The sequence below is a fragment of the Callionymus lyra genome, chromosome 13 (genome assembly GCF_982586985.1).
Source record: "Callionymus lyra chromosome 13, fCalLyr1.hap1.1, whole genome shotgun sequence".
Taxonomy (NCBI): Eukaryota; Metazoa; Chordata; class Actinopteri; order Syngnathiformes; family Callionymidae; genus Callionymus; species Callionymus lyra.
Window position 1 is genome coordinate 1,660,837 of NC_141830.1, and position 25,881 is coordinate 1,686,717.

A 25,881-nucleotide genomic window follows, 5' to 3' on the forward strand; every position below is an offset into this window, starting at 1 on the left:
TTTGTCATTTAATTGGGAAAATTGGGTTGAAAACTACATTTAACCCCAGGCTGACCCAAATATAAATGCTTTTGTGGTATCCCTTGTGTCGTCTCTGGGTCAGAAAAACAGTTGCGAGGGGTGGAGGTCGTTCACTTTGACCCAGAGACGACACGAGGGATGAAAAGATTGATTTAAGGATCACAATACGGTCGTTTTTATTTACCCGCTCGGCCTGATTTTCCAGGAAAAGGTTCGTTTCAGAAGCGGTTGATCAACAAAGACGCACAAGTTTAGGTTGAAAAGTTAAAAGAGATTAAATAAGGTGCAATATTTGGAGAGTTATTGAACTTGTAATATTAATTTAGAGAGAATATTATCCATTACTTGTGTATATATACAGTATATACATATATATATTACATCTTTCTTTTCTAGATTGCAAATGAGTTAATTTAAAAAGTAATGATCACTTGGCAAACGTAAATATGGATTTCTCTTCCTCGTCTGTAAATGCGTGACTTCATAAGTATTCATTATAACAAGAGAAACTGGAGCCAGAGATTCTTACCTTCTATCACTTTGAAACTTCCCTCCGTAGTAAAAGAACCAATTTGAAAAGATGTCAGGTCAAGTGGAATACAAGTGCCTTTGATAGAGGTATTTTTTTAGCATTTATCTGGGAAGAAAAGAGAAGGATACGTTTCAAAAAGGGATTAATAACTGTCGTAGATACATCTTCTGACGGCTTCCGAGTCCAACCTGACCTGCGTTCAAGTGCAGCGGCAGACAAACCACACTTGGACCACGACGGTCTAAAGATGGACAGTAAACATCTGGAACATCTGGATGACTCGGCCCATAGTAACCCCTCAAATATACACCTTAATGTTTTTGACTCCGTTTTAGACGGAGAACTTTCCAGAGTGTCCTCTCAGCTTCCTTCTTGTTCTTGGGACGACCAGGACAACATGGAGGGACAAAGACCGTCAAGTATCTTCATAGAGAATCTTTAAATGAGAAGTTTAAAGTTAAATACATTTTTTGGAAAACATGACAAGTTGTCAAAAACGGGACAAATCAGATAAGAAATATTCAAAATAATAATACGAAATATACATCATTTCAAGTGTGACGCGGTATTTTTAATCGGTCGAGTCTAAATAAAGTGTGTGAATTCAAGAAGGAACAATTATATTTCAGTCAAATAATAAGTCGGTAGTAAAAACTCACAAATAGAAAGAGTTCTAACGAGAGAGAAATATTCTGAAACGAGGACAACTCTGCCATCTTCAACGGTGTGGTCTGCTGGGGGAGCAGCATGACAGCAAAGGATAGGGCTAAACTGGACAGCCTTATTAAGAAGGGCGCCCCCTGGATCCTGTGGAGGAAGTGACTGGGAGGAGGATACGGAGCAAGCTGGGCTCCATGAGGAGGAACTTGTCTCACCCTCTCCAGCACACACTGAGGGCATTGAGGAGCTCCATCAGTGATAGGATGCTCCATCCCAGGTGTGTGAGGGAGAGGTACTGCAGGTCCTTCCTCCCTGCTGCCATCAGAGTCCACAATAAGAACACAGCCAGATAATCGTCTAACTGCACCTTTCTTGTTATTTTTGTAAATATGATTGTGAATATATAATATAGTGCAGATTTATTTTCTATTCTATTTAGATTTTTTCTTTTCTTTTTAATATTTTTTCCCCTCGCGGGACAATAAAGGGATTCTGATTCTGATTCTGAAAAACATTTCTGAAACAAAAGGCGATGAGAAGACAGTAGCTGCGCTTCATAAAAGACGAATCAAAGATGAAGGAAGAGCGTGAACGAGTTCTTTATTTCATCAACTCCCAGGAAACACTGAGAAAGTCTGTGACGTCCAGACTGTCAAATTTGATATGAAACGTGATCCAAATACAGTAAGAGCAGAGCAGGAGGTAAACGAGAAGAAACGTCAACCATATTTCATCATAAAAAGGTTCACCAGGCTCTTCCTGCGACAGTTAGCGTCAGGTAAGGATGGACGCACCGACCGCAGCCACGATATTTCATACTTAAGGCCAATGATGCGTTTTTTCTTTTCCCATTAACACGCAAGTCCAGATCATTGAGGTTCAATCCATGCACTGGAAGATTAGCTCGACTTTAACGATGACCAGAGAGAGAGACATGGAATAATGACCTTGAGAGTAGGTGGAACATGGAGGTGGAAGACAGGTGCACGACCCAGTCACGGCTCAGAGGACCAGGGTGTGACCTCCTGGACCACACGCTCCTGTTCGCCTGTAAACATTGTGACTTCATTCACTGCAGTGAAGTCGACTGAAGCAAAAACGCAATCTCATTTTTCCAACCCCGTGAATAAAGTCCCTGCGCTGAACAAATTTTCGGTTTCAATTCTCCTGACAAAAAGTGAAAAATGAGGAAGCGTTCGTGTAATGAGATCTCGGCAGGAGGCGGCGGAAAAGTCTTTCTAAGAAGGTGCATTCAAAGTGAGGACATAACTGTCATTATGGCTTGGAGGAAATGTAAGCTGGACTCACTGCTCGGTGGCAGACTCTGCACTCACGGACGGGGCTTCAGGGCAGAACTGAATGACACCGTACTTGCCGCTCGTCATCCAGTCGGGTTCTTTAGCGCCCAGCTTCACCGCTTGACCGGGCTGCAGACCGACCTGAACGTTTGCCTTCAGAGTCCTCAGACTGCATAATGGCGCTGGAGCGAACCCCCTTAAAGCAGCTTGAAACTCAACAGTGGGATCCCACTCCCTGTCCCCGGTCAGCTTCCTGTAGTTCAGATCCCCCTTAAACAGCACCAGGTCACTGCGCTGCAGCGTGGCATACAGGTCGGCGGCGTCGGCCTCCATGTCGGAGAACTCGTGGGGTAAGGTCCAGAAAGGATGGTCGTGGTAGGACCAGACGCCGTCCCGCACGTACTTCTGCCACTGGACGCCGCTCTTCGACATCCACTTGTGATTGGCTGCCATGACTTGCTTGATGGTCCATTGGAAGTCGTGAGCCGTCACGTCAGAGACAAACCACGGGGCAGATTTCCCATGGAAGTGGACCTGACCGGCGAGACCCGAGGTCAGCAGGAAGTCGGCCAGCACCAGGTCAGTCACCAGCTCGAAGCCGGCGTTGTCCAGAACAATGTCCACCCGGACGGAAGACGCTTTCCCCGACCGCTTGGTTCTGGCGGAGACGAGCGTGGACCACAGCATGCTGGAGTCGTCCACCAAGATGAACGGTTCTAAGGTGAGGACAGCCTCGACAGGACTGGTCTTCTGGGAGTTGTCCATCCCAGCAGAGATGGACAGATCACACTTGTTTCCCCACAGAGAGACCTTGAATCAAACAGATCAAGCACAGACATTGCATCATAAAGATGTAAACACGGATCAGTTAATAAAATAACAAACATGAATTCAATACATTAAGTTACGTTTAAAGAGAACTCAAAAGCTGCTCACCTTCAGTAGTTTGTAGAAATGCTCCTGCACGTGGTCCTCAGACAGTTGGTCAACGTTCTTGTTGATGCTCTCAAAGTGTGTGCACAGAGTCATCACCGCCTGCTGGGACTCGAAGAAGCTCTGAGTCTTTCCCTCGTTGAAGACGTCATAGTCACTGATGGGAGGACTGAACCCAGAGAAGGAAACCATTACCACCTGCAGAATCTTTAAAGTATCCTTTACATTTCATAGAAGGTCATTTACACGTGTTTCAATGTAGGCGACGATCAAACTCAAGACTCAAGACCACGTAGCTTTTTCGAGAAACTTCCTTCAAAGGACCATGAGTGTGTGACTGATAGGAGCTTCCTTGGAACTTTAAAAAGGAACCTACAAGTTGACTACTATGATGACCATCCACTGCAGGCCAGTTCTACCTTCAAAGTTGGAAACTGATGTGTCTATTAGTCTCTTGATAATCTGGACCTTTACAAGGTCACTTATCAGAATGTATCCCAAGTTATTAAGCCATTCGACAGGTGCCACTTTAGACTGCGTTTAATGTGGACTCACTTCAGCCAGAGTGCCTCCTGTATCCTCCTGTACATGTAGCACTCCACGTACAGCCATGGAGACTTAAACCAGCTCACGGCCTCGACGCCCTGTAATCCCTGCTGCCTCTGCAGGTACTGGTTCCAGGCGTCTCGGTCCGCGAGGCCGTCCATCAGGTCCACGATCGGTTTGTCTGTTTGCAACTCGTTCCTGAGTTTAGACAAGAGAGAAATGGTTTGTTTCTCTGCTTGGATTCCTTCCTGGGGGGTCAAACAGAAACATTGTCAGTGAGTTGCAGCCAGGTTCAGATAAAACCAGCTTAAAATACCGACTTAAAATACTGACTTCTCCATGTTCTTCGAAGAACTTGTGTTTATTGCGATGTATTGTGTCGATGACTCGTGTCAAGATGGTCGGAAGTCGATCCTTCAACGTCAGGTAAGCGAAAGACCTACAATGAAAATGGTTAGAACAGTGACTGTAGTTCAACACCCGAGAACACTCTCGCTTCACAGACGTCTGACAGCTACATGCTAATGCTAATAATGGCGAAAACCTAGTACACGTCACTTCGAATATTACTCGACGAGAGTACAAACGCCGGCCTCGCGTCACTGCAAACGCGTCCACAGCAAACAACGTGGCTGACACCGTACCTGACTACCTTGGCAGACAGAGAAGGAGCGACTCTGGCTTCGGAATCAACAGCCGCCATTATTGCCGCAATGGTGGGGGATTCAAAATAAAACTTTATTTACACAATATACGAACACATGACAATATATTATAATACTTCAAATTAATTGTATACTATGGCGTTGGATTATTTTGTCATTATTACAGAGGCTATTGAATAAATATTTGCGATGTTATTATTAGGGGGAACGCGGAAGAAAAGGGGGGCATTTTAGAGAGAGCAGTGCTGCCATCTTGTGGCCATTATAAAGATGGTCCGTTTAAAGGTGCTTATTTTTTCGTCTTTTTTAATTCCAGACTATTATTGACTACGTCGACATTTGCGTCAAAAACTGGGGCCAAATGGCACGCGATACGATTCCGCATCCGCTGTCGTCGTTAGCAACCGTCGCCATGGAGACGCGGATCAGGGAATGATAGATTTTTGAACGCCCCTTGGGGCTTTTTTTTTTTTTGGCGCGAAACGAGGAGAGGGCGGGAATGTTTTTTTTTTCTTTCTGCTCAAGTCAACGAGTCGTGTGTTCATGTCAGCAACATGTGTGTGTGTGTGTGTGTGACGAGGATCCAGGTACTATGTCACTGAAGGTTCTTGATCAGATCCTAACAAAGTTACTCTGCCCCCCCCCCCCCCCCCCCCACCCTGAGGTCAGCTCCGGTCACCATGGCGACGCTCAGGATGTGGGGTCCTTGAGAGTGGGAGTCCAGCTGCGTCCACCTCCGGTGCTCAGCCCCCCCGCCGGCCGCCCTTCCCCCCACCGGGCTCCAGCCAGGGCCGGATCTGTTTTTCTGCACCGACGCTGGAATGAGTCACACTCCGGTTTCAAAACAAGTGTTGCGGGGGCAGGGCGGCGGTTACGTTGGAGCCCCTGTTTGAACAGGTGTTCCGGCCCAACTCACGGCTTCTGGAGCCACGAGAGTCTCTTTAAACTCGCTTGAAAATCCAACTTTTCTGCTCTGGACACATGCGGAGGTTCAAATAAACTGAATAAAAACACAGAAAACTGGTTCAATTTAAAGAAAATTGAAAGGTTTTACAATATATTATACCAAATATACACCATTTTTTACATATACGTTCCTAAACTCCACATTATTTTCAACCCAAACATGTACTTAGATATTCTATACTTTAAAATAAACACTGTTCAAAAATGTTACGTCAATAAGTTGTCATACAGTCAAATAAAGCTGGTTGAAATAAAAAATAACCTTATATTATACCAAATATATACCATTTTTTTACATATACGTTCCTAAACTCCACATTATTTTTAACCCAAACGTGTACTTAGATATTCTATACTTTAAAATAAACACTGTTCAAAAATGTTAAGTCAATAAGTTGTCATACAGTCAAATAAAGCTGGTTGAAATAAAAAATAACCTTATATTATACCAAATATATACCATTTTTTTACATATACGTTCCTAAACTCCACATTATTTTCAGCCCAAACATGTACTTAGATATTCTATACTTTAAAATAAACACTGTTCAAACATGTTAAGTCAATAAGTTGTCATACAGTCAAATAAAGCTGGTTGAAATAAAAAATAACCTTATATTATACCAAATATATACCATTTTTTTTACATATACGTTCCTAAACTCCACATCATTTTCAACCCAAACATGTACTTAGATATTCTATACTTTAAAATAAACACTGTTCAAAAATGTTAAGTCAATAAGTTGTCATACAGTCAAATAAAGGTGGTTGAAATAAAAAATAACCTTATATTATACCAAATATATACCATTTTTTTACATATACGTTCCTAAACTCCACATTATTTTTAACCCAAACATGTACTTAGATATTCTATACTTTAAAATAAACACTGTTCAAAAATGTTGAGTCAATAAGTTGTCATACAGTCAAATAAAGCTGGTTGAAATAAAAAATAACCTTATATTATACCAAATGTACACCATTTTTTACATATACGTTCCTAAACTCCACATTATTTTCAACCCAAACATGTACTTATATGTTCTATACTTTAAAATAAACTCTGTTCAAAAATGTTAAGTCAATAAGTTGTCATACAGTCAAATAAAGCTGGTTGAAATAAAAATAACCTTGTATTATACCAAATATATACCATTTTTTACATATATACGTTCCTAAACTCCACATTATTTTCAGCCCAAACATGTACTTATATATTCTATACTTTAAAATAAACACTGTTCAAACATATTAAGTCAATAAGTTGTCATACAGTCAAATAAAGCTGGTTGAAATAAAAAATAACCTTATATTATACCAAATATATACCATTTTTTTTACATATACGTTCCTAAACTCCACATCATTTTCAGCCCAAACGTGTACTTAGATATTCTATACTTTAAAATAAACACTGTTCAAAAATGTTAAGTCAATAAGTTGTCATACAGTCAAATAAAGCTGGTTGAAATAAAAAATAACCTTATATTATACCAACTATATACCATTTTTTTACATATACGTTCCTAAACTCCACATCATTTTCAACCCAAACATGTACTTAGATATTCTATACTTTAAAATAAACACTGTTCAAAAATGTTAAGTCAATAAGTTGTCATACAGTCAAATAAAGCTGGTTGAAATAAAAAATAACCTTATATTATACCAAATATATAACATTTTTTTTACATATACGTTCCTAAACTCCACATCATTTGTAAACCCAAACATGTACTTATATATTCTATACTTTAAAATAAACACTGTTCAAAAATGTTGAGTCAATAAGTTGTCATACAGTCAAATAAAGCTGGTTGAAATAAAAAATAACCTTATATTATACCAAATATATACCATTTTTTTTACATATACGTTCCTAAACTCCACATTATTTTTAACCCAAACGTGTACTTAGATATTCTATACTTTAAAATAAACACTGTTCAAAAATGTTAAGTCAATAAGTTGTCATACAGTCAAATAAAGCTGGTTGAAATAAAAAATAACCTTATATTATACCAAATATATACCATTTTTTTACATATACGTTCCTAAACTCAACATTATTTTTAACCCAAACATGTACTTATATATTCTATACTTTAAAATAAACACTGTTCAAAAATGTTAAGTCAATAAGTTGTCATACAGTCAAATAAAGCTGGTTGAAATAAAAAATAACCTTATATTATACCAAATATATACCATTTTTTTACATATACGTTCCTAAACTCCACATCATTTTCAGCCCAAACGTGTACTTAGATATTCTATACTTTAAAATAAACACTGTTCAAAAATGTTAAGTCAATAAGTTGTCATACAGTCAAATAAAGGTGGTTGAAATAAAAAATAACCTTATATTATACCAAATATATACCATTTTTTTACATATACGTTCCTAAACTCCACATTATTTTTAACCCAAACATGTACTTAGATATTCTATACTTTAAAATAAACACTGTTCAAAAATGTTAAGTCAATAAGTTGTCATACAGTCAAATAAAGCTGGTTGAAATAAAAAATAACCTTAGATTATACCAAATATATACCATTTTTTTTACATATACGTTCCTAAACTCCACATTATTTTCAACCCAAACATGTACTTATATATTCTATACTTTAAAATAAACACTGTTTAAACATGTTAAGTCAATAAGTTGTCATACAGTCAAATAAAGCTGGTTGAAATAAAAAATAACCTTATATTATACCAAATATATACCATTTTTTTTACATATACGTTCCTAAACTCCACATTATTTTTAACCCAAACATGTACTTAGATATTCTATACTTTAAAATAAACACTGTTCAAAAATGTTAAGTCAATAAGTTGTCATACAGTCAAATAAAGCTGGTTGAAATAAAAAATAACCTTATATTATACCAAATATATACCATTTTTTTACATATACGTTCCTAAACTCCACATTATTTTTAACCCAAACGTGTACTTAGATATTCTATACTTTAAAATAAACACTGTTCAAAAATGTTAAGTCAATAAGTTGTCATACAGTCAAATAAAGCTGGTTGAAATAACAAATAACCTTATATTATACCAAATATATACCATTTTTTTACATATACGTTCCTAAACTCCACATTATTTTTAACCCAAACATGTACTTATATATTCTATACTTTAAAATAAACACTGTTCAAAAATGTTAAGTCAATAAGTTGTCATACAGTCAAATAAATACCAAATATATATACCAAATATATACCATTTTTTTTTACATATACGTTCCTAAACTCCACATCATTTTTAACCCAAACATGTACTTAGATATTCTATACTTTAAAATAAACACTGTTCAAAAATGTTAAGTCAATAAGTTGTCATACAGTCAAATAAAGCTGGTTGAAATAAAAAATAACCTTATATTATACCAAATATATACCATTTTTTTACATATACGTTCCTAAACTCCACATCATTTTCATCCCAAACGTGTACTTAGATATTCTATACTTTAAAATAAACACTGTTCAAAAATGTTAAGTCAATAAGTTGTCATACAGTCAAATAATGCTGGTTGAAATAAAAAATAACCTTATATTATACCAACTATATACCATTTTTTTTACATATACGTTCCTAAACTCCACATCATTTTTAACCCAAACATGTACTTATATATTCTATACTTTAAAATAAACACTGTTCAAAAATGTTAAGTCAATAAGTTGTCATACAGTCAAATAAAGCTGGTTGAAATAAAAAATAACCTTATATTATACCAAATATATACCATTTTTTTACATATACGTTCCTAAACTCCACATTAATTTTAACCCAAACATGTACTTAGATATTCTATACTTTAAAATAAACACTGTTCAAACATGTTAAGTCAATAAGTTGTCATACAGTCAAATAAAGCTGGTTGAAATAAAAAATAACCTTATATTATACCAAATATACACCATTTTTTACATATACGTTCCTAAACTCAACATTATTTTTAACCCAAACATGTACTTATATATTCTATACTTTAAAATAAACACTGTTCAAAAATGTTAAGTCAATAAGTTGTCATACAGTCAAATAAAGCTGGTTGAAATAAAAAATAACCTTATATTATACCAAATATATACCATTTTTTTTACATATATGTTCCTAAACTCCACATTATTTTCAGCCCAAACATGTACTTAGATATTCTATACTTTAAAATAAACACTGTTCAAAAATGTTAAGTCAATAAGTTGTCATACAGTCAAATAAAGCTGGTTGAAATAAAAAATAACCTTATATTATACCAAATATATACCATTTTTTTACATATACGTTCCTAAACTCCACATTATTTTCAACCCAAACATGTACTTAGATATTCTATACTTTAAAATAAACACTGTTCAAAAATGTTAAGTCAATAAGTTGTCATACAGTCAAATAAAGCTGGTTGAAATAAAAAATAACCTTATATTATACCAACTATATACCATTTTTTTACATATACGTTCCTAAACTCTACATCATTTTCAACCCAAACGTGTACTTAGATATTCTATACTTTAAAATAAACACTGTTCAAAAATGTTAAGTCAATAAGTTGTCATACAGTCAAATAAAGCTGGTTGAAATAAAAAATAACCTTATATTATACCAAATATATACCATTTTTTTTTACATATACGTTCCTAAACTCAACATTATTTTTAACCCAAACATGTACTTATATATTCTATACTTTAAAATAAACACTGTTCAAAAATGTTATGTCAATAAGTTGTCATACAGTCAAATAAAGCTGGTTGAAATAAAAAATAACCTTATATTATACCAAATATATACCATTTTTTTACATATACGTTCCTAAACTCCACATTATTTTTAACCCAAACATGTACTTAGATATTCTATACTTTAAAATAAACACTGTTCAAAAATGTTAAGTCAATAAGTTGTCATACAGTCAAATAAAGCTGGTTGAAATAAAAAATAACCTTATATTATACCAAATATATACCATTTTTTTACATATACGTTCCTAAACTCCACATCATTTTCAACCCAAACATATTCTATACTTTAAAATAAACACTGTTCAAAAATGTTAAGTCAATAAGTTGTCATACAGTCAAATAAAGCTGGTTGAAATAAAAAATAACCTTATATTATACCAAATATATACCATTTTTTTACATATACGTTCCTAAACTCCACATTATTTTCAACCCAAACATGTACTTATATATTCTATACTTTAAAATAAACACTGTTCAAAAATGTTAAGTCAATAAGTTGTCATACAGTCAAATAAAGCTGGTTGAAATAAAAAATAACCTTATATTATACCAAATATATACCATTTTTTTACATATACGTTCCTAAACTCCACATTATTTTCAACCCAAACGTGTACTTATATATTCTATACTTTAAAATAAACACTGTTCAAAAATGTTAAGTCAATAAGTTGTCATACAGTCAAATAAAGCTGGTTGAAATAAAAAATAACCTTATATTATACCAACTATATACCATTTTTTTTACATATACCTTCTTAAACTCCACATCATTTTCAGCCCAAACGTGTACTTATATATTCTATACTTTAAAATAAACACTGTTCAAAAATGTTAAGTCAATAAGTTGTCATACAGTCAAATAAAGCTGGTTGAAATAAAAAATAACCTTATATTATACCAAATATACACCATTTTTTACATATACGTTCCTAAACTCCACATTATTTTTAACCCAAACGTGTACTTATATATTCTATACTTTAAAATAAACACTGTTCAAAAATGTTAAGTCAATAAGTTGTCATACAGTCAAATAAAGCTGGTTGAAATAAAAAATAACCTTATATTATACCAAATATATAACATTTTTTTTACATATACGTTCCTAAACTCCACATCATTTGTAACCCAAACATGTACTTATATATTCTATACTTTAAAATAAACACTGTTCAAAAATGTTGAGTCAATAAGTTGTCATACAGTCAAATAAAGCTGGTTGAAATAAAAAATAACCTTATATTATACCAAATATATACCATTTTTTTTACATATACGTTCCTAAACTCCACATTATTTTTAACCCAAACGTGTACTTAGATATTCTATACTTTAAAATAAACACTGTTCAAAAATGTTAAGTCAATAAGTTGTCATACAGTCAAATAAAGCTGGTTGAAATAAAAAATAACCTTATATTATACCAAATATATACCATTTTTTTACATATACGTTCCTAAACTCCACATTATTTTTAACCCAAACGTGTACTTAGATATTCTATACTTTAAAATAAACACTGTTCAAAAATGTTAAGTCAATAAGTTGTCATACAGTCAAATAAAGCTGGTTGAAATAAAAAATAACCTTATATTATACCAAATATATACCATTTTTTTACATATACGTTCCTAAACTCCACATCATTTTCAGCCCAAACATGTACTTATATATTCTATACTTTAAAATAAACACTGTTCAAAAATGTTAAGTCAATAAGTTGTCATACAGTCAAATAAAGCTGGTTGAAATAAAAAATAACCTTATATTATACTAAATATATACTATTTTTTTACATATACGTTCCTAAACTCCACATTATTTTTAACCCAAACGTGTACTTATATATTCTATACTTTAAAATAAACACTGTTCAAAAATGTTAAGTCAATAAGTTGTCATACAGTCAAATAAAGCTGGTTGAAATAAAAAATAACCTTATATTATACCAAATATATATCAATTTTTTTACATATACGTTCCTAAACTCCACATTATTTTCAACCCAAACATGTACTTAGATATTCTATACTTTAAAATAAACACTGTTCAAAAATGTTAAGTCAATAAGTTGTCATACAGTCAAATAAAGCTGGTTGAAATAAAAAATAACCTTATATTATACCAAATATATACCATTTTTTTACATATACGTTCCTAAACTCCACATTATTTTCAACCCAAACGTGTACTTATATATTCTATACTTTAAAATAAACACTGTTCAAAAATGTTAAGTCAATAAGTTGTCATACAGTCAAATAAAGGTGGTTGAAATAAAAAATAACCTTATATTATACCAAATATATACCATTTTTTACATATACGTTCCTAAACTCCACATTATTTTCATCCCAAACGTGTACTTATATATTCTATACTTTAAAATAAACACTGTTCAAAAATGTTAAGTCAATAAGTTGTCATACAGTCAAATAAAGCTGGTTGAAATAAAAAATAACCTTATATTATACCAAATATATACCATTTTTTTACATATACGTTCCTAAACTCCACATTATTTTTAACCCAAACATGTACTTAGATATTCTATACTTTAAAATAAACACTGTTCAAAAATGTTAAGTCAATAAGTTGTCATACAGTCAAATAAAGCTGGTTGAAATAAAAAATAACCTTATATTATACCAAATATATACCATTTTTTTTACATATACGTTCCTAAACTCCACATCATTTTCAGCCCAAACATGTACTTATATATTCTATACTTTAAAATAAACACTGTTCAAAAATGTTAAGTCAATAAGTTGTCATACAGTCAAATAAAGCTGGTTGAAATAAAAAATAACCTTATATTATACCAAATATATACCATTTTTTTACATATACGTTCGCAAACTCCACATTATTTTCAACCCAAACATGTACTTAGATATTCTATACTTTAAAATAAACACTGTTCAAAAATGTTAAGTCAATAAGTTGTCATACAGTCAAATAAAGGTGGTTGAAATAAAAAATAACCTTATATTATACCAAATATATACCATTTTTTTACATATACGTTCCTAAACTCCACATTATTTTTTAACCCAAACGTATACTTAGATATTCTATACTTTAAAATAAACACTGTTCAAAAATGTTAAGTCAATAAGTTGTCATACAGTCAAATAAAGCTGGTTGAAATAAAAAATAAACTTGTATTATACCAAATATATACCATTTTTTTACATATACGTTCCTAAACTCCACATCATTTTTAACCCAAACATGTACTTAGATATTCTATACTTTAAAATAAACACTGTTCAAAAATGTTAAGTCAATAAGTTGTCATACAGTCAAATAAAGGTGGTTGAAATAAAAAATAACCTTATATTATACCAAATATATACAATTTTTTTACATATACGTTCCTAAACTCCACATTATTTTTAACCCAAACATGTACTTATATATTCTATACTTTAAAATAAACACTGTTCAAAAATGTTAAGTCAATAAGTTGTCATACAGTCAAATAAAGGTGGTTGAAATAAAAAATAACCTTATATTATACCAAATATATACCATTTTTTTACATATACGTTCCTAAACTCCACATTATTTTTTAACCCAAACGTATACTTAGATATTCTATACTTTAAAATAAACACTGTTCAAAAATGTTAAGTCAATAAGTTGTCATACAGTCAAATAAAGCTGGTTGAAATAAAAAATAAACTTGTATTATACCAAATATATACCATTTTTTTACATATACGTTCCTAAACTCCACATCATTTTTAACCCAAACATGTACTTAGATATTCTATACTTTAAAATAAACACTGTTCAAAAATGTTAAGTCAATAAGTTGTCATACAGTCAAATAAAGGTGGTTGAAATAAAAAATAACCTTATATTATACCAAATATATACAATTTTTTTACATATACGTTCCTAAACTCCACATTATTTTTAACCCAAACATGTACTTATATATTCTATACTTTAAAATAAACACTGTTCAAAAATGTTAAGTCAATAAGTTGTCATACAGTCAAATAAATACCAAATATATATACCAAATATATACCATTTTTTTACATATACGTTCCTAAACTCCACATTATTTTCAACCCAAACATGTACTTAGATATTCTATATTTTAAAATAAACACTGTTCGAAAATGTTAAGTTTATAAGTTGTCATACAGTCAAATAAAGCTGGTTGAAATAAAAAATAACCTTATATTATACCAACTATATACCATTTTTTTACATATACGTTCCTAAACTCCACATTATTTTCAGCCCAAACATGTACTTTGATATTCTATACTTTAAAATAAACACTGTTCAAAAATGTTAAGTCAATAAGTTGTCATACAGTCAAATAAAGCTGGTTGAAATAAAAAATAACCTTATATTATACCAAATATATACCATTTTTTTACATATACGTTCCTAAACTCCACATTATTTTTAACCCAAACGTGTACTTAGATATTCTATACTTTAAAATAAACACTGTTCAAAAATATTAAGTCAATAAGTTGTCATACAGTCAAATAAAGCTGGTTGAAATAAAAAATAACCTTATATTATACCAAATATATACCATTTTTTTTACATATACGTTCCTAAACTCCACATTATTTTCAGCCCAAACATGTACTTAGATATTCTATACTTTAAAATAAACACTGTTCAAAAATGTTAAGTCAATAAGTTGTCATACAGTCAAATAAAGCTGGTTGAAATAAAAAATAACCTTATATTATACCAAATATATACCATTTTTTTACATATACGTTCCTAAACTCCACATTATTTTCAGCCCAAACATGTACTTATATATTCTATACTTTAAAATAAACACTGTTCAAAAATGTTAAGTCAATAAGTTGTCATACAGTCAAATAAAGCTGGTTGAAATAAAAATAACCTTGTATTATACCAAATATATACCATTTTTTTACATATACGTTCCTAAACTCCACATCAGTTTCAGCCCAAACATGTACTTAGATATTCTATACTTTAAAATAAACACTGTTCAAAAATGTTAAGTCAATAAGTTGTCATACAGTCAAATAAAGGTGGTTGAAATAAAAAATAACCTTATATTATACCAAATATATACAATTTTTTTACATATACGTTCCTAAACTCCACATTATTTTTAACCCAAACATGTACTTATATATTCTATACTTTAAAATAAACACTGTTCAAAAATGTTAAGTCAATAAGTTGTCATACAGTCAAATAAATACCAAATATATATACCAAATATATACCATTTTTTTACATATACGTTCCTAAACTCCACATTATTTTCAACCCAAACATGTACTTAGATATTCTATATTTTAAAATAAACACTGTTCGAAAATGTTAAGTTTATAAGTTGTCATACAGTCAAATAAAGCTGGTTGAAATAAAAAATAACCTTATATTATACCAACTATATACCATTTTTTTACATATACGTTCCTAAACTCCACATTATTTTCAGCCCAAACATGTACTTTGATATTCTATACTTTAAAATAAACACTGTTCAAAAATGTTAAGTCAATAAGTTGTCATACAGTCAAATAAAGCTGGTTGAAATAAAAAATAACCTTATATTATACCAAATATATACCATTTTTTTACATATACGTTCCTAAACTCCACATTATTTTTAACCCAAACGTGTACTTAGATATTCTATACTTTAAAATAAACACTGTTCAAAAATATTAAGTCAATAAGTTGTCATACAGTCAAATAAAGCTGGTTGAAATAAAAAATAACCTTATATTATACCAAATATATACCATTTTTTTTACATATACGTTCCTAAACTCCACATTATTTTCAGCCCAAACATGTACTTAGATATTCTATACTTTAAAATAAACACTGTTCAAAAATGTTAAGTCAATAAGTTGTCATACAGTCAAATAAAGCTGGTTGAAATAAAAAATAACCTTATATTATACCAAATATATACCATTTTTTTACATATACGTTCCTAAACTCCACATTATTTTCAGCCCAAACATGTACTTATATATTCTATACTTTAAAATAAACACTGTTCAAAAATGTTAAGTCAATAAGTTGTCATACAGTCAAATAAAGCTGGTTGAAATAAAAATAACCTTGTATTATACCAAATATATACCATTTTTTTACATATAAGTTCCTAAACTCCACATCAGTTTCAGCCCAAACATGTACTTAGATATTCTATACTTTAAAATAAACACTGTTCAAACATGTTAAGTCAATAAGTTGTCATACAGTCAAATAAAGCTGGTTGAAATAAAAAATAACCTTATATTATACCAAATATACACCATTTTTTACATATACGTTCCTAAACTCCACATTATTTTTAACCCAAACGTGTACTTATATATTCTATACTTTAAAATAAACACTGTTCAAAAATGTTAAGTCAATAAGTTGTCATACAGTCAAATAAAGCTGGTTGAAATAAAAAATAACCTTATATTATACCAAATATATACCATTTTTTTACATATACGTTCCTAAACTCCACATTATTTTCAACCCAAACATGTACTTAGATATTCTATACTTTAAAATAAACACTGTTCAAAAATGTTAAGTCAATAAGTTGTCATACAGTCAAATAAAGCTGGTTGAAATAAAAAATAACCTTATATTATACCAAATATATACCATTTTTTTACATATACGTTCCTAAACTCCACATTATTTTCAACCCAAACATGTACTTAGATATTCTATACTTTAAAATAAACACTGTTCAAAAATGTTAAGTCAATAAGTTGTCATACAGTCAAATAAAGCTGGTTGAAATAAAAAATAACCTTATATTATACCAAATATATAACATTTTTTTACATATACGTTCCTAAACTCCACATTATTTTCAGCCCAAACATGTACTTAGATATTCTATACTTTAAAATAAACACTGTTCAAAAATGTTAAGTCAATAAGTTGTCATACAGTCAAATAAAGCTGGTTGAAATAAAAAATAACCTTATATTATACCAAATATATACCATTTTTTTTACATATACGTTCCTAAACTCCACATCATTTTCAGCCCAAACATGTACTTAGATATTCTATACTTTAAAATAAACACTGTTCAAAAATGTTAAGTCAATAAGTTGTCATACAGTCAAATAAAGCTGGTTGAAATAAAAAATAACCTTATATTATACCAAATATATACCATTTTTTTTACATATACGTTCCTAAACTCCACATTATTTTTAACCCAAACGTGTACTTCGATGTTCTATACTTTAAAATAAACACTGTTCAAAAATGTTAAGTCAATAAGTTGTCATACAGTCAAATAAAGCTGGTTGAAATAAAAAATAACCTTATATTATACCAAATATATACCATTTTTTTACATATACGTTCCTAAACTCCACATTATTTTCAACCCAAACGTGTACTTATATATTCTATACTTTAAAATAAACACTGTTCAAAAATGTTAAGTCAATAAGTTGTCATACAGTCAAATAAAGCTGGTTGAAATAAAAAATAACCTTATATTATACCAAATATATACCATTTTTTTACATATACGTTCCTAAACTCCACATTATTTTTAACCCAAACGTGTACTTATATATTCTATACTTTAAAATAAACACTGTTCAAAAATGTTAAGTCAATAAGTTGTCATACAGTCAAATAAAGCTGGTTGAAATAAAAAATAACCTTATATTATACCAAATATATACCATTTTTTTACATATACGTTCCTAAACGCCACATCATTTTCAGCCCAAACATGTACTTATATATTCTATACTTTAAAATAAACACTGTTCAAAAATGTTGAGTCAATAAGTTGTCATACAGTCAAATAAAGCTGGTTGAAATAAAAAATAACCTTATATTATACCAAATATATACCATTTTTTTACATATACGTTCCTAAACTCCACATTATTTTCAACCCAAACATGTACTTAGATATTCTATACTTTAAAATAAACACTGTTCAAAAATGTTAAGTCAATAAGTTGTCATACAGTCAAATAAAGCTGGTTGAAATAAAAAATAACCTTATATTATACCAACTATATACCATTTTTTTACATATACGTTCCTAAACTCCACATCATTTTCAACCCAAACATGTACTTAGATATTCTATACTTTAAAATAAACACTGTTCAAAAATGTTAAGTCAATAAGTTGTCATACAGTCAAATAAAGCTGGTTGAAATAAAAAATAACCTTATATTATACCAAATATATACCATTTTTTTACATATACGTTCCTAAACTCCACATTATTTTCAGCCCAAACATGTACTTAGATATTCTATACTTTAAAATAAACACTGTTCAAAAATGTTAAGTCAATAAGTTGTCATACAGTCAAATAAAGCTGGTTGAAATAAAAAATAACCTTATATTATACCAAATATATACCATTTTTTTTACATATACGTTCCTAAACTCCACATCATTTTCAGCCCAAACATGTACTTAGATATTCTATACTTTAAAATAAACACTGTTCAAAAATGTTAAGTCAATAAGTTGTCATACAGTCAAATAAAGCTGGTTGAAATAAAAAATAACCTTATATTATACCAAATATATACCATTTTTTTTACATATACGTTCCTAAACTCCACATTATTTTTAACCCAAACGTGTACTTAGATGTTCTATACTTTAAAATAAACACTGTTCAAAAATGTTAAGTCAATAAGTTGTCATACAGTCAAATAAAGCTGGTTGAAATAAAAAATAACCTTATATTATACCAAATATATACCATTTTTTTACATATACGTTCCTAAACTCCACATTATTTTCAACCCAAACGTGTACTTATATATTCTATACTTTAAAATAAACACTGTTCAAAAATGTTAAGTCAATAAGTTGTCATACAGTCAATAAAGCTGGTTGAAATAAAAAATAACCTTATATTATACCAAATATATACCATTTTTTTACATATACGTTCCTAAACTCCACATTATTTTTAACCCAAACGTGTACTTAGATATTCTATACTTTAAAATAAACACTGTTCAAAAATGTTAAGTCAATAAGTTGTCATACAGTCAAATAAAGCTGGTTGAAATAAAAAATAACCTTATATTATACCAAATATATACCATTTTTTTACATATACGTTCCTAAACTCCACATTATTTTCAGCCCAAACATGTACTTATATATTCTATACTTTAAAATAAACACTGTTCAAAAATGTTAAGTCAATAAGTTGTCATACAGTCAAATAAAGCTGGTTGAAATAAAAATAACCTTGTATTATACCAAATATATACCATTTTTTTACATATAAGTTCCTAAACTCCACATCAGTTTCAGCCCAAACATGTACTTAGATATTCTATACTTTAAAATAAACACTGTTCAAACATGTTAAGTCAATAAGTTGTCATACAGTCAAATAAAGCTGGTTGAAATAAAAAATAACCTTATATTATACCAAATATACACCATTTTTTACATATACGTTCCTAAACTCCACATTATTTTTAACCCAAACGTGTACTTATATATTCTATACTTTAAAATAAACACTGTTCAAAAATGTTAAGTCAATAAGTTGTCATACAGTCAAATAAAGCTGGTTGAAATAAAAAATAACCTTATATTATACCAAATATATACCATTTTTTTACATATACGTTCCTAAACTCCACATTATTTTCAACCCAAACATGTACTTAGATATTCTATACTTTAAAATAAACACTGTTCAAAAATGTTAAGTCAATAAGTTGTCATACAGTCAAATAAAGCTGGTTGAAATAAAAAATAACCTTATATTATACCAAATATATACCATTTTTTTACATATACGTTCCTAAACTCCACATTATTTTCAACCCAAACATGTACTTAGATATTCTATACTTTAAAATAAACACTGTTCAAAAATGTTAAGTCAATAAGTTGTCATACAGTCAAATAAAGCTGGTTGAAATAAAAAATAACCTTATATTATACCAAATATATACCATTTTTTTTACATATACGTTCCTAAACTCCACATCATTTTCAGCCCAAACATGTACTTAGATATTCTATACTTTAAAATAAACACTGTTCAAAAATGTTAAGTCAATAAGTTGTCATACAGTCAAATAAAGCTGGTTGAAATAAAAAATAACCTTATATTATACCAAATATATACCATTTTTTTTACATATACGTTCCTAAACTCCACATTATTTTTAACCCAAACGTGTACTTAGATGTTCTATACTTTAAAATAAACACTGTTCAAAAATGTTAAGTCAATAAGTTGTCATACAGTCAAATAAAGCTGGTTGAAATAAAAAATAACCTTATATTATACCAAATATATACCATTTTTTTACATATACGTTCCTAAACTCCACATTATTTTCAACCCAAACGTGTACTTATATATTCTATACTTTAAAATAAACACTGTTCAAAAATGTTAAGTCAATAAGTTGTCATACAGTCAAATAAAGCTGGTTGAAATAAAAAATAACCTTATATTATACCAAATATATACCATTTTTTTACATATACGTTCCTAAACTCCACATTATTTTTAACCCAAACGTGTACTTAGATATTCTATACTTTAAAATAAACACTGTTCAAAAATGTTAAGTCAATAAGTTGTCATACAGTCAAATAAAGCTGGTTGAAATAAAAAATAACCTTATATTATACCAAATATATACCATTTTTTTACATATACGTTCCTAAACTCCACATCATTTTCAGCCCAAACATGTACTTATATATTCTATACTTTAAAATAAACACTGTTCAAAAATGTTGAGTCAATAAGTTGTCATACAGTCAAATAAAGCTGGTTGAAATAAAAAATAACCTTATATTATACCAAATATATACCATTTTTTTACATATACGTTCCTAAACTCCACATTATTTTCAACCCAAACATGTACTTAGATATTCTATACTTTAAAATAAACACTGTTCAAAAATGTTAAGTCAATAAGTTGTCATACAGTCAAATAAAGCTGGTTGAAATAAAAAATAACCTTATATTATACCAACTATATACCATTTTTTTACATATACGTTCCTAAACTCCACATCATTTTCAACCCAAACATGTACTTAGATATTCTATACTTTAAAATAAACACTGTTCAAAAATGTTAAGTCAATAAGTTGTCATACAGTCAAATAAAGCTGGTTGAAATAAAAAATAACCTTATATTATACCAAATATATACCATTTTTTTACATATACGTTCCTAAACTCCACATTATTTTCAGCCCAAACATGTACTTAGATATTCTATACTTTAAAATAAACACTGTTCAAAAATGTTAAGTCAATAAGTTGTCATACAGTCAAATAAAGCTGGTTGAAATAAAAAATAACCTTATATTATACCAAATATATACCATTTTTTTTACATATACGTTCCTAAACTCCACATCATTTTCAGCCCAAACATGTACTTAGATATTCTATACTTTAAAATAAACACTGTTCAAAAATGTTAAGTCAATAAGTTGTCATACAGTCAAATAAAGCTGGTTGAAATAAAAAATAACCTTATATTATACCAAATATATACCATTTTTTTTACATATACGTTCCTAAACTCCACATTATTTTTAACCCAAACGTGTACTTAGATGTTCTATACTTTAAAATAAACACTGTTCAAAAATGTTAAGTCAATAAGTTGTCATACAGTCAAATAAAGCTGGTTGAAATAAAAAATAACCTTATATTATACCAAATATATACCATTTTTTTACATATACGTTCCTAAACTCCACATTATTTTCAACCCAAACGTGTACTTATATATTCTATACTTTAAAATAAACACTGTTCAAAAATGTTAAGTCAATAAGTTGTCATACAGTCAAATAAAGCTGGTTGAAATAAAAAATAACCTTATATTATACCAAATATATACCATTTTTTTACATATACGTTCCTAAACTCCACATTATTTTTAACCCAAACATGTACTTAGATATTCTATACTTTAAAATAAACACTGTTCAAACATGTTAAGTCAATAAGTTGTCATACAGTCAAATAAAGCTGGTTGAAATAAAAAATAACCTTATATTATACCAAATATATACCATTTTTTTACATATACGTTCCTAAACTCCACATCATTTTCAGCCCAAACATGTACTTAGATATTCTATACTTTAAAATAAACACTGTTCAAAAATGTTAAGTCAATAAGTTGTCATACAGTCAAATAAAGGTGGTTGAATATTCATCTGTAATAGTTTTGTGTGTGTTTTGAGCTTCAGAAGAGAAAAATCCATTCTTCTTGTTTCTTAAAACTCATCCCATGAAAATGGATGTGATGGTGATCAGTCGTAGAGTCATGTGTCCAGTCTCTTCCAGTCGCTGAAAGACATGATTTACTTCTTCTCACGTCTTTAAAACACTGAGTGTTTGTTGCTTCTTCGACTCTTGCTGTGGTTTAGAGAAGCAAACATCTGTGTTTGATGATCTACTGACTCCTTCAAGAAACATGTGTGTTTGATGATCTACTGACTCCTTCAAGAAACATCTGTGTTTGATGATCTACTGACTCCTTCAAGAAACATCTGTGTTTGATGATCTACTGACTCCTTCAAGAAACATCTGTGTTTGATGATCTACTGACTCCTTCAAGAAACATGTGTGTTTGATGATCTACTGACTCCTTCAAGAAACATCTGTGTTTGATGATCTACTGACTCCTTCAAGAAACATCTGTGTTTGATGGTCTACTGACTCCTTCAAGAAACATCTGTGTTTGATGATCTACTGACTCCTTCAAGAAACATCTGTGTTTGATGATCTACTGACTCCTTCAAGAAACATCTGTGTTTGATGATCTACTGACTCCTTCAAGAAACATGTGTGTTTGATGATCTACTGACTCCTTCAAGAAACATGTGTGTTTGATGATCTACTGACTCCTTCAAGAAACATCTGTGTTTGATGGTCTACTGACTCCTTCAAGAAACATCTGTGTTTGATGATCTACTGACTCCTTCAAGAAACATCTGTGTTTGATGATCTACTGACTCCTTCAAGAAACATCTGTGTTTGATGATCTACTGACTCCTTCAAGAAACATGTGTGTTTGATGATCTACTGACTCCTTCAAGAAACATGTGTGTTTGATGATCTACTGACTCCTTCAAGAAACATCTGTGTTTGATGATCTACTGACTCCTTCAAGAAACATCTGTGTTTGATGATCTACTGACTCCTTCAAGAAACATCTGTGTTTGATGATCTACTGACTCCTTCAAGAAACATGTGTGTTTGATGATCTACTGACTCCTTCAAGAAACATCTGTGTTTGATGATCTACTGACTCCTTCAAGAAACATCTGTGTTTGATGGTCTACTGACTCCTTCAAGAAACATCTGTGTTTGATGATCTACTGACTCCTTCAAGAAACATCTGTGTTTGATGATCTACTGACTCCTTCAAGAAACATCTGTGTTTGATGATCTACTGACTCCTTCAAGAAACATCTGTGTTTGATGATCTACTGAGTCCTTCAAGAAACATGTGTGTTTGATGATCTACTGACTCCTTCAAGAAACATCTGTGTTTGATGATCTACTGACTCCTTCAAGAAACATCTGTGTTTGATGATCTACTGACTCCTTCAAGAAACATCTGTGTTTGATGATCTACTGACTCCTTCAAGAAACATCTGTGTTTGATGATCTACTGACTCCTTCAAGAAACATCTGTGTTTGATGATCTACTGAGTCCTTCAAGAAACATGTGTGTTTGATGATCTACTGACTCCTTCAAGAAACATCTGTGTTTGATGATCTACTGACTCCTTCAAGAAACATCTGTGTTTGATGATCTACTGACTCCTTCAAGAAACATCTCTGTGTTTGATGATCTACTGACTCCTTCAAGAAACATCTGTGTTTGATGATCTACTGACTCCTTCAAGAAACATCTGTGTTTGATGATCTACTGACTCCTTCAAGAAACATCTGTGTTTGATGATCTACTGAGTCCTTCAAGAAACATGTGTGTTTGATGATCTACTGACTCCTTCAAGAAACATCTGTGTTTGATGATCTACTGACTCCTTCAAGAAACATCTGTGTTTGATGATCTACTGACTCCTTCAAGAAACATCTGTGTTTGATGATCTAATGACTCCTTCAAGAAACATCTGTGTTTGATGATCTACTGACTCCTTCAAGAAACATCTGTGTTTGATGATCTACTGACTCCTTCAAGAAACATCTGTGTTTGATGATCTACTGACTCCTTTAAGAAACATCTGTGTGTTTGATGATCTACTGACTCCTTCAAGAAACATCTGTGTTTGATGATCTAATGACTCCTTCAAGAAACATCTGTGTTTGATGATCTACTGACTCCTTCAAGAAACATCTGTGTTTGATGATCTACTGACTCCTTCAAGAAACATCTCTGTGTTTGATGATCTACTGACTCCTTCAAGAAACATCTGTGTTTGATGATCTACTGACTCCTTCAAGAAACATCTGTGTTTGATGATCTACTGACTCCTTCAAGAAACATCTGTGTTTGATGATCTACTGAGTCCTTCAAGAAACATGTGTGTTTGATGATCTACTGACTCCTTCAAGAAACATCTGTGTTTGATGATCTACTGACTCCTTCAAGAAACATCTGTGTTTGATGATCTACTGACTCCTTCAAGAAACATCTGTGTTTGATGATCTAATGACTCCTTCAAGAAACATCTGTGTTTGATGATCTACTGACTCCTTCAAGAAACATCTGTGTTTGATGGATCTACTGACTCCTTCAAGAAACATCTGTGTTTGATGGATCTACTGACTCCTTCAAGAAACATCTGTGTTTGATGATCTACTGACTCCTTTAAGAAACATGTGTGTTTGATGATCTACTGACTCCTTCAAGAAACATGTGTTTGATGATCTACTGACTCCTTCAAGAAACATCTGTGTTTGATGATCTACTGACTCCTTCAAGAAACATCTGTGTTTGATGATCTACTGACTCCTCAGTATTATCTTGATCTTTAAAGTATATACTTTATTGAGTATTGTTTTGATTGTTTAAGTGCTTTGTGACCCTGGTCTGGAAAAGCTCTAGAAATAACCTGTACTTACTTACTTACTACAACAATGTTTTATCAATATTCTGCTCTGTATTGTTTACTTTGTGTTTCAATTTTAAATAAACAACAATCGAGTTTTTTAATGTATTTGTTTTTCCTTTAATCAACTAAAGACTTGAGATAACTTTGTTATAAGACACTTTAAATTGAAGTATTTACTTTTGTACATATACTTTCATAAAACTCATTTAATGTATTTAACAGGATGTAAACACACTGAAGGTACAAGAAACTTTAACTGTGACACAAATGACATAAAAGTCTTTGAATTAAAAACGTTGCCACTTGAGTTCAAATGTCTGGTTCGTGGGCGCGATGAGGATTAATCACCGTTATCGATCAGCTGATCAACGGTAAC

The 25,881-nt window shown here is 30.9% G+C and overlaps 1 protein-coding gene across 4 annotated transcripts in view; it reads right to left on the reverse strand.

Annotated features, from left to right (window-relative positions):
- Positions 1–1,788: 1,788 nt before the first annotated feature.
- The window catches only part of dcph1 (damage control phosphatase 1), a 32,176-nt gene continuing 8,083 nt past the window's right edge, over positions 1,789–25,881 (reverse strand). For 2 of the 4 annotated variants that reach the window (XM_087805928.1, XM_087805929.1), the window contains exons 2-5: positions 4,324–4,429; positions 4,000–4,238; positions 3,448–3,613; positions 1,789–3,321 (exon numbers count right to left, since the gene is read on the reverse strand). In XM_087805928.1, the coding sequence (XP_087662054.1) occupies positions 2,518–3,321; positions 3,448–3,613; positions 4,000–4,151 (1,122 nt within the window). In that variant the 5' untranslated portion in view covers positions 4,152–4,238; positions 4,324–4,429 and the 3' untranslated portion in view covers positions 1,789–2,517. Of the gene's footprint in view, positions 3,322–3,447; positions 3,614–3,999; positions 4,239–4,310; positions 4,430–4,634; positions 4,972–25,881 lie in introns of those variants that run through there. The other 2 variants (XM_087805927.1, XM_087805931.1) reach the window with 2 other exon arrangements.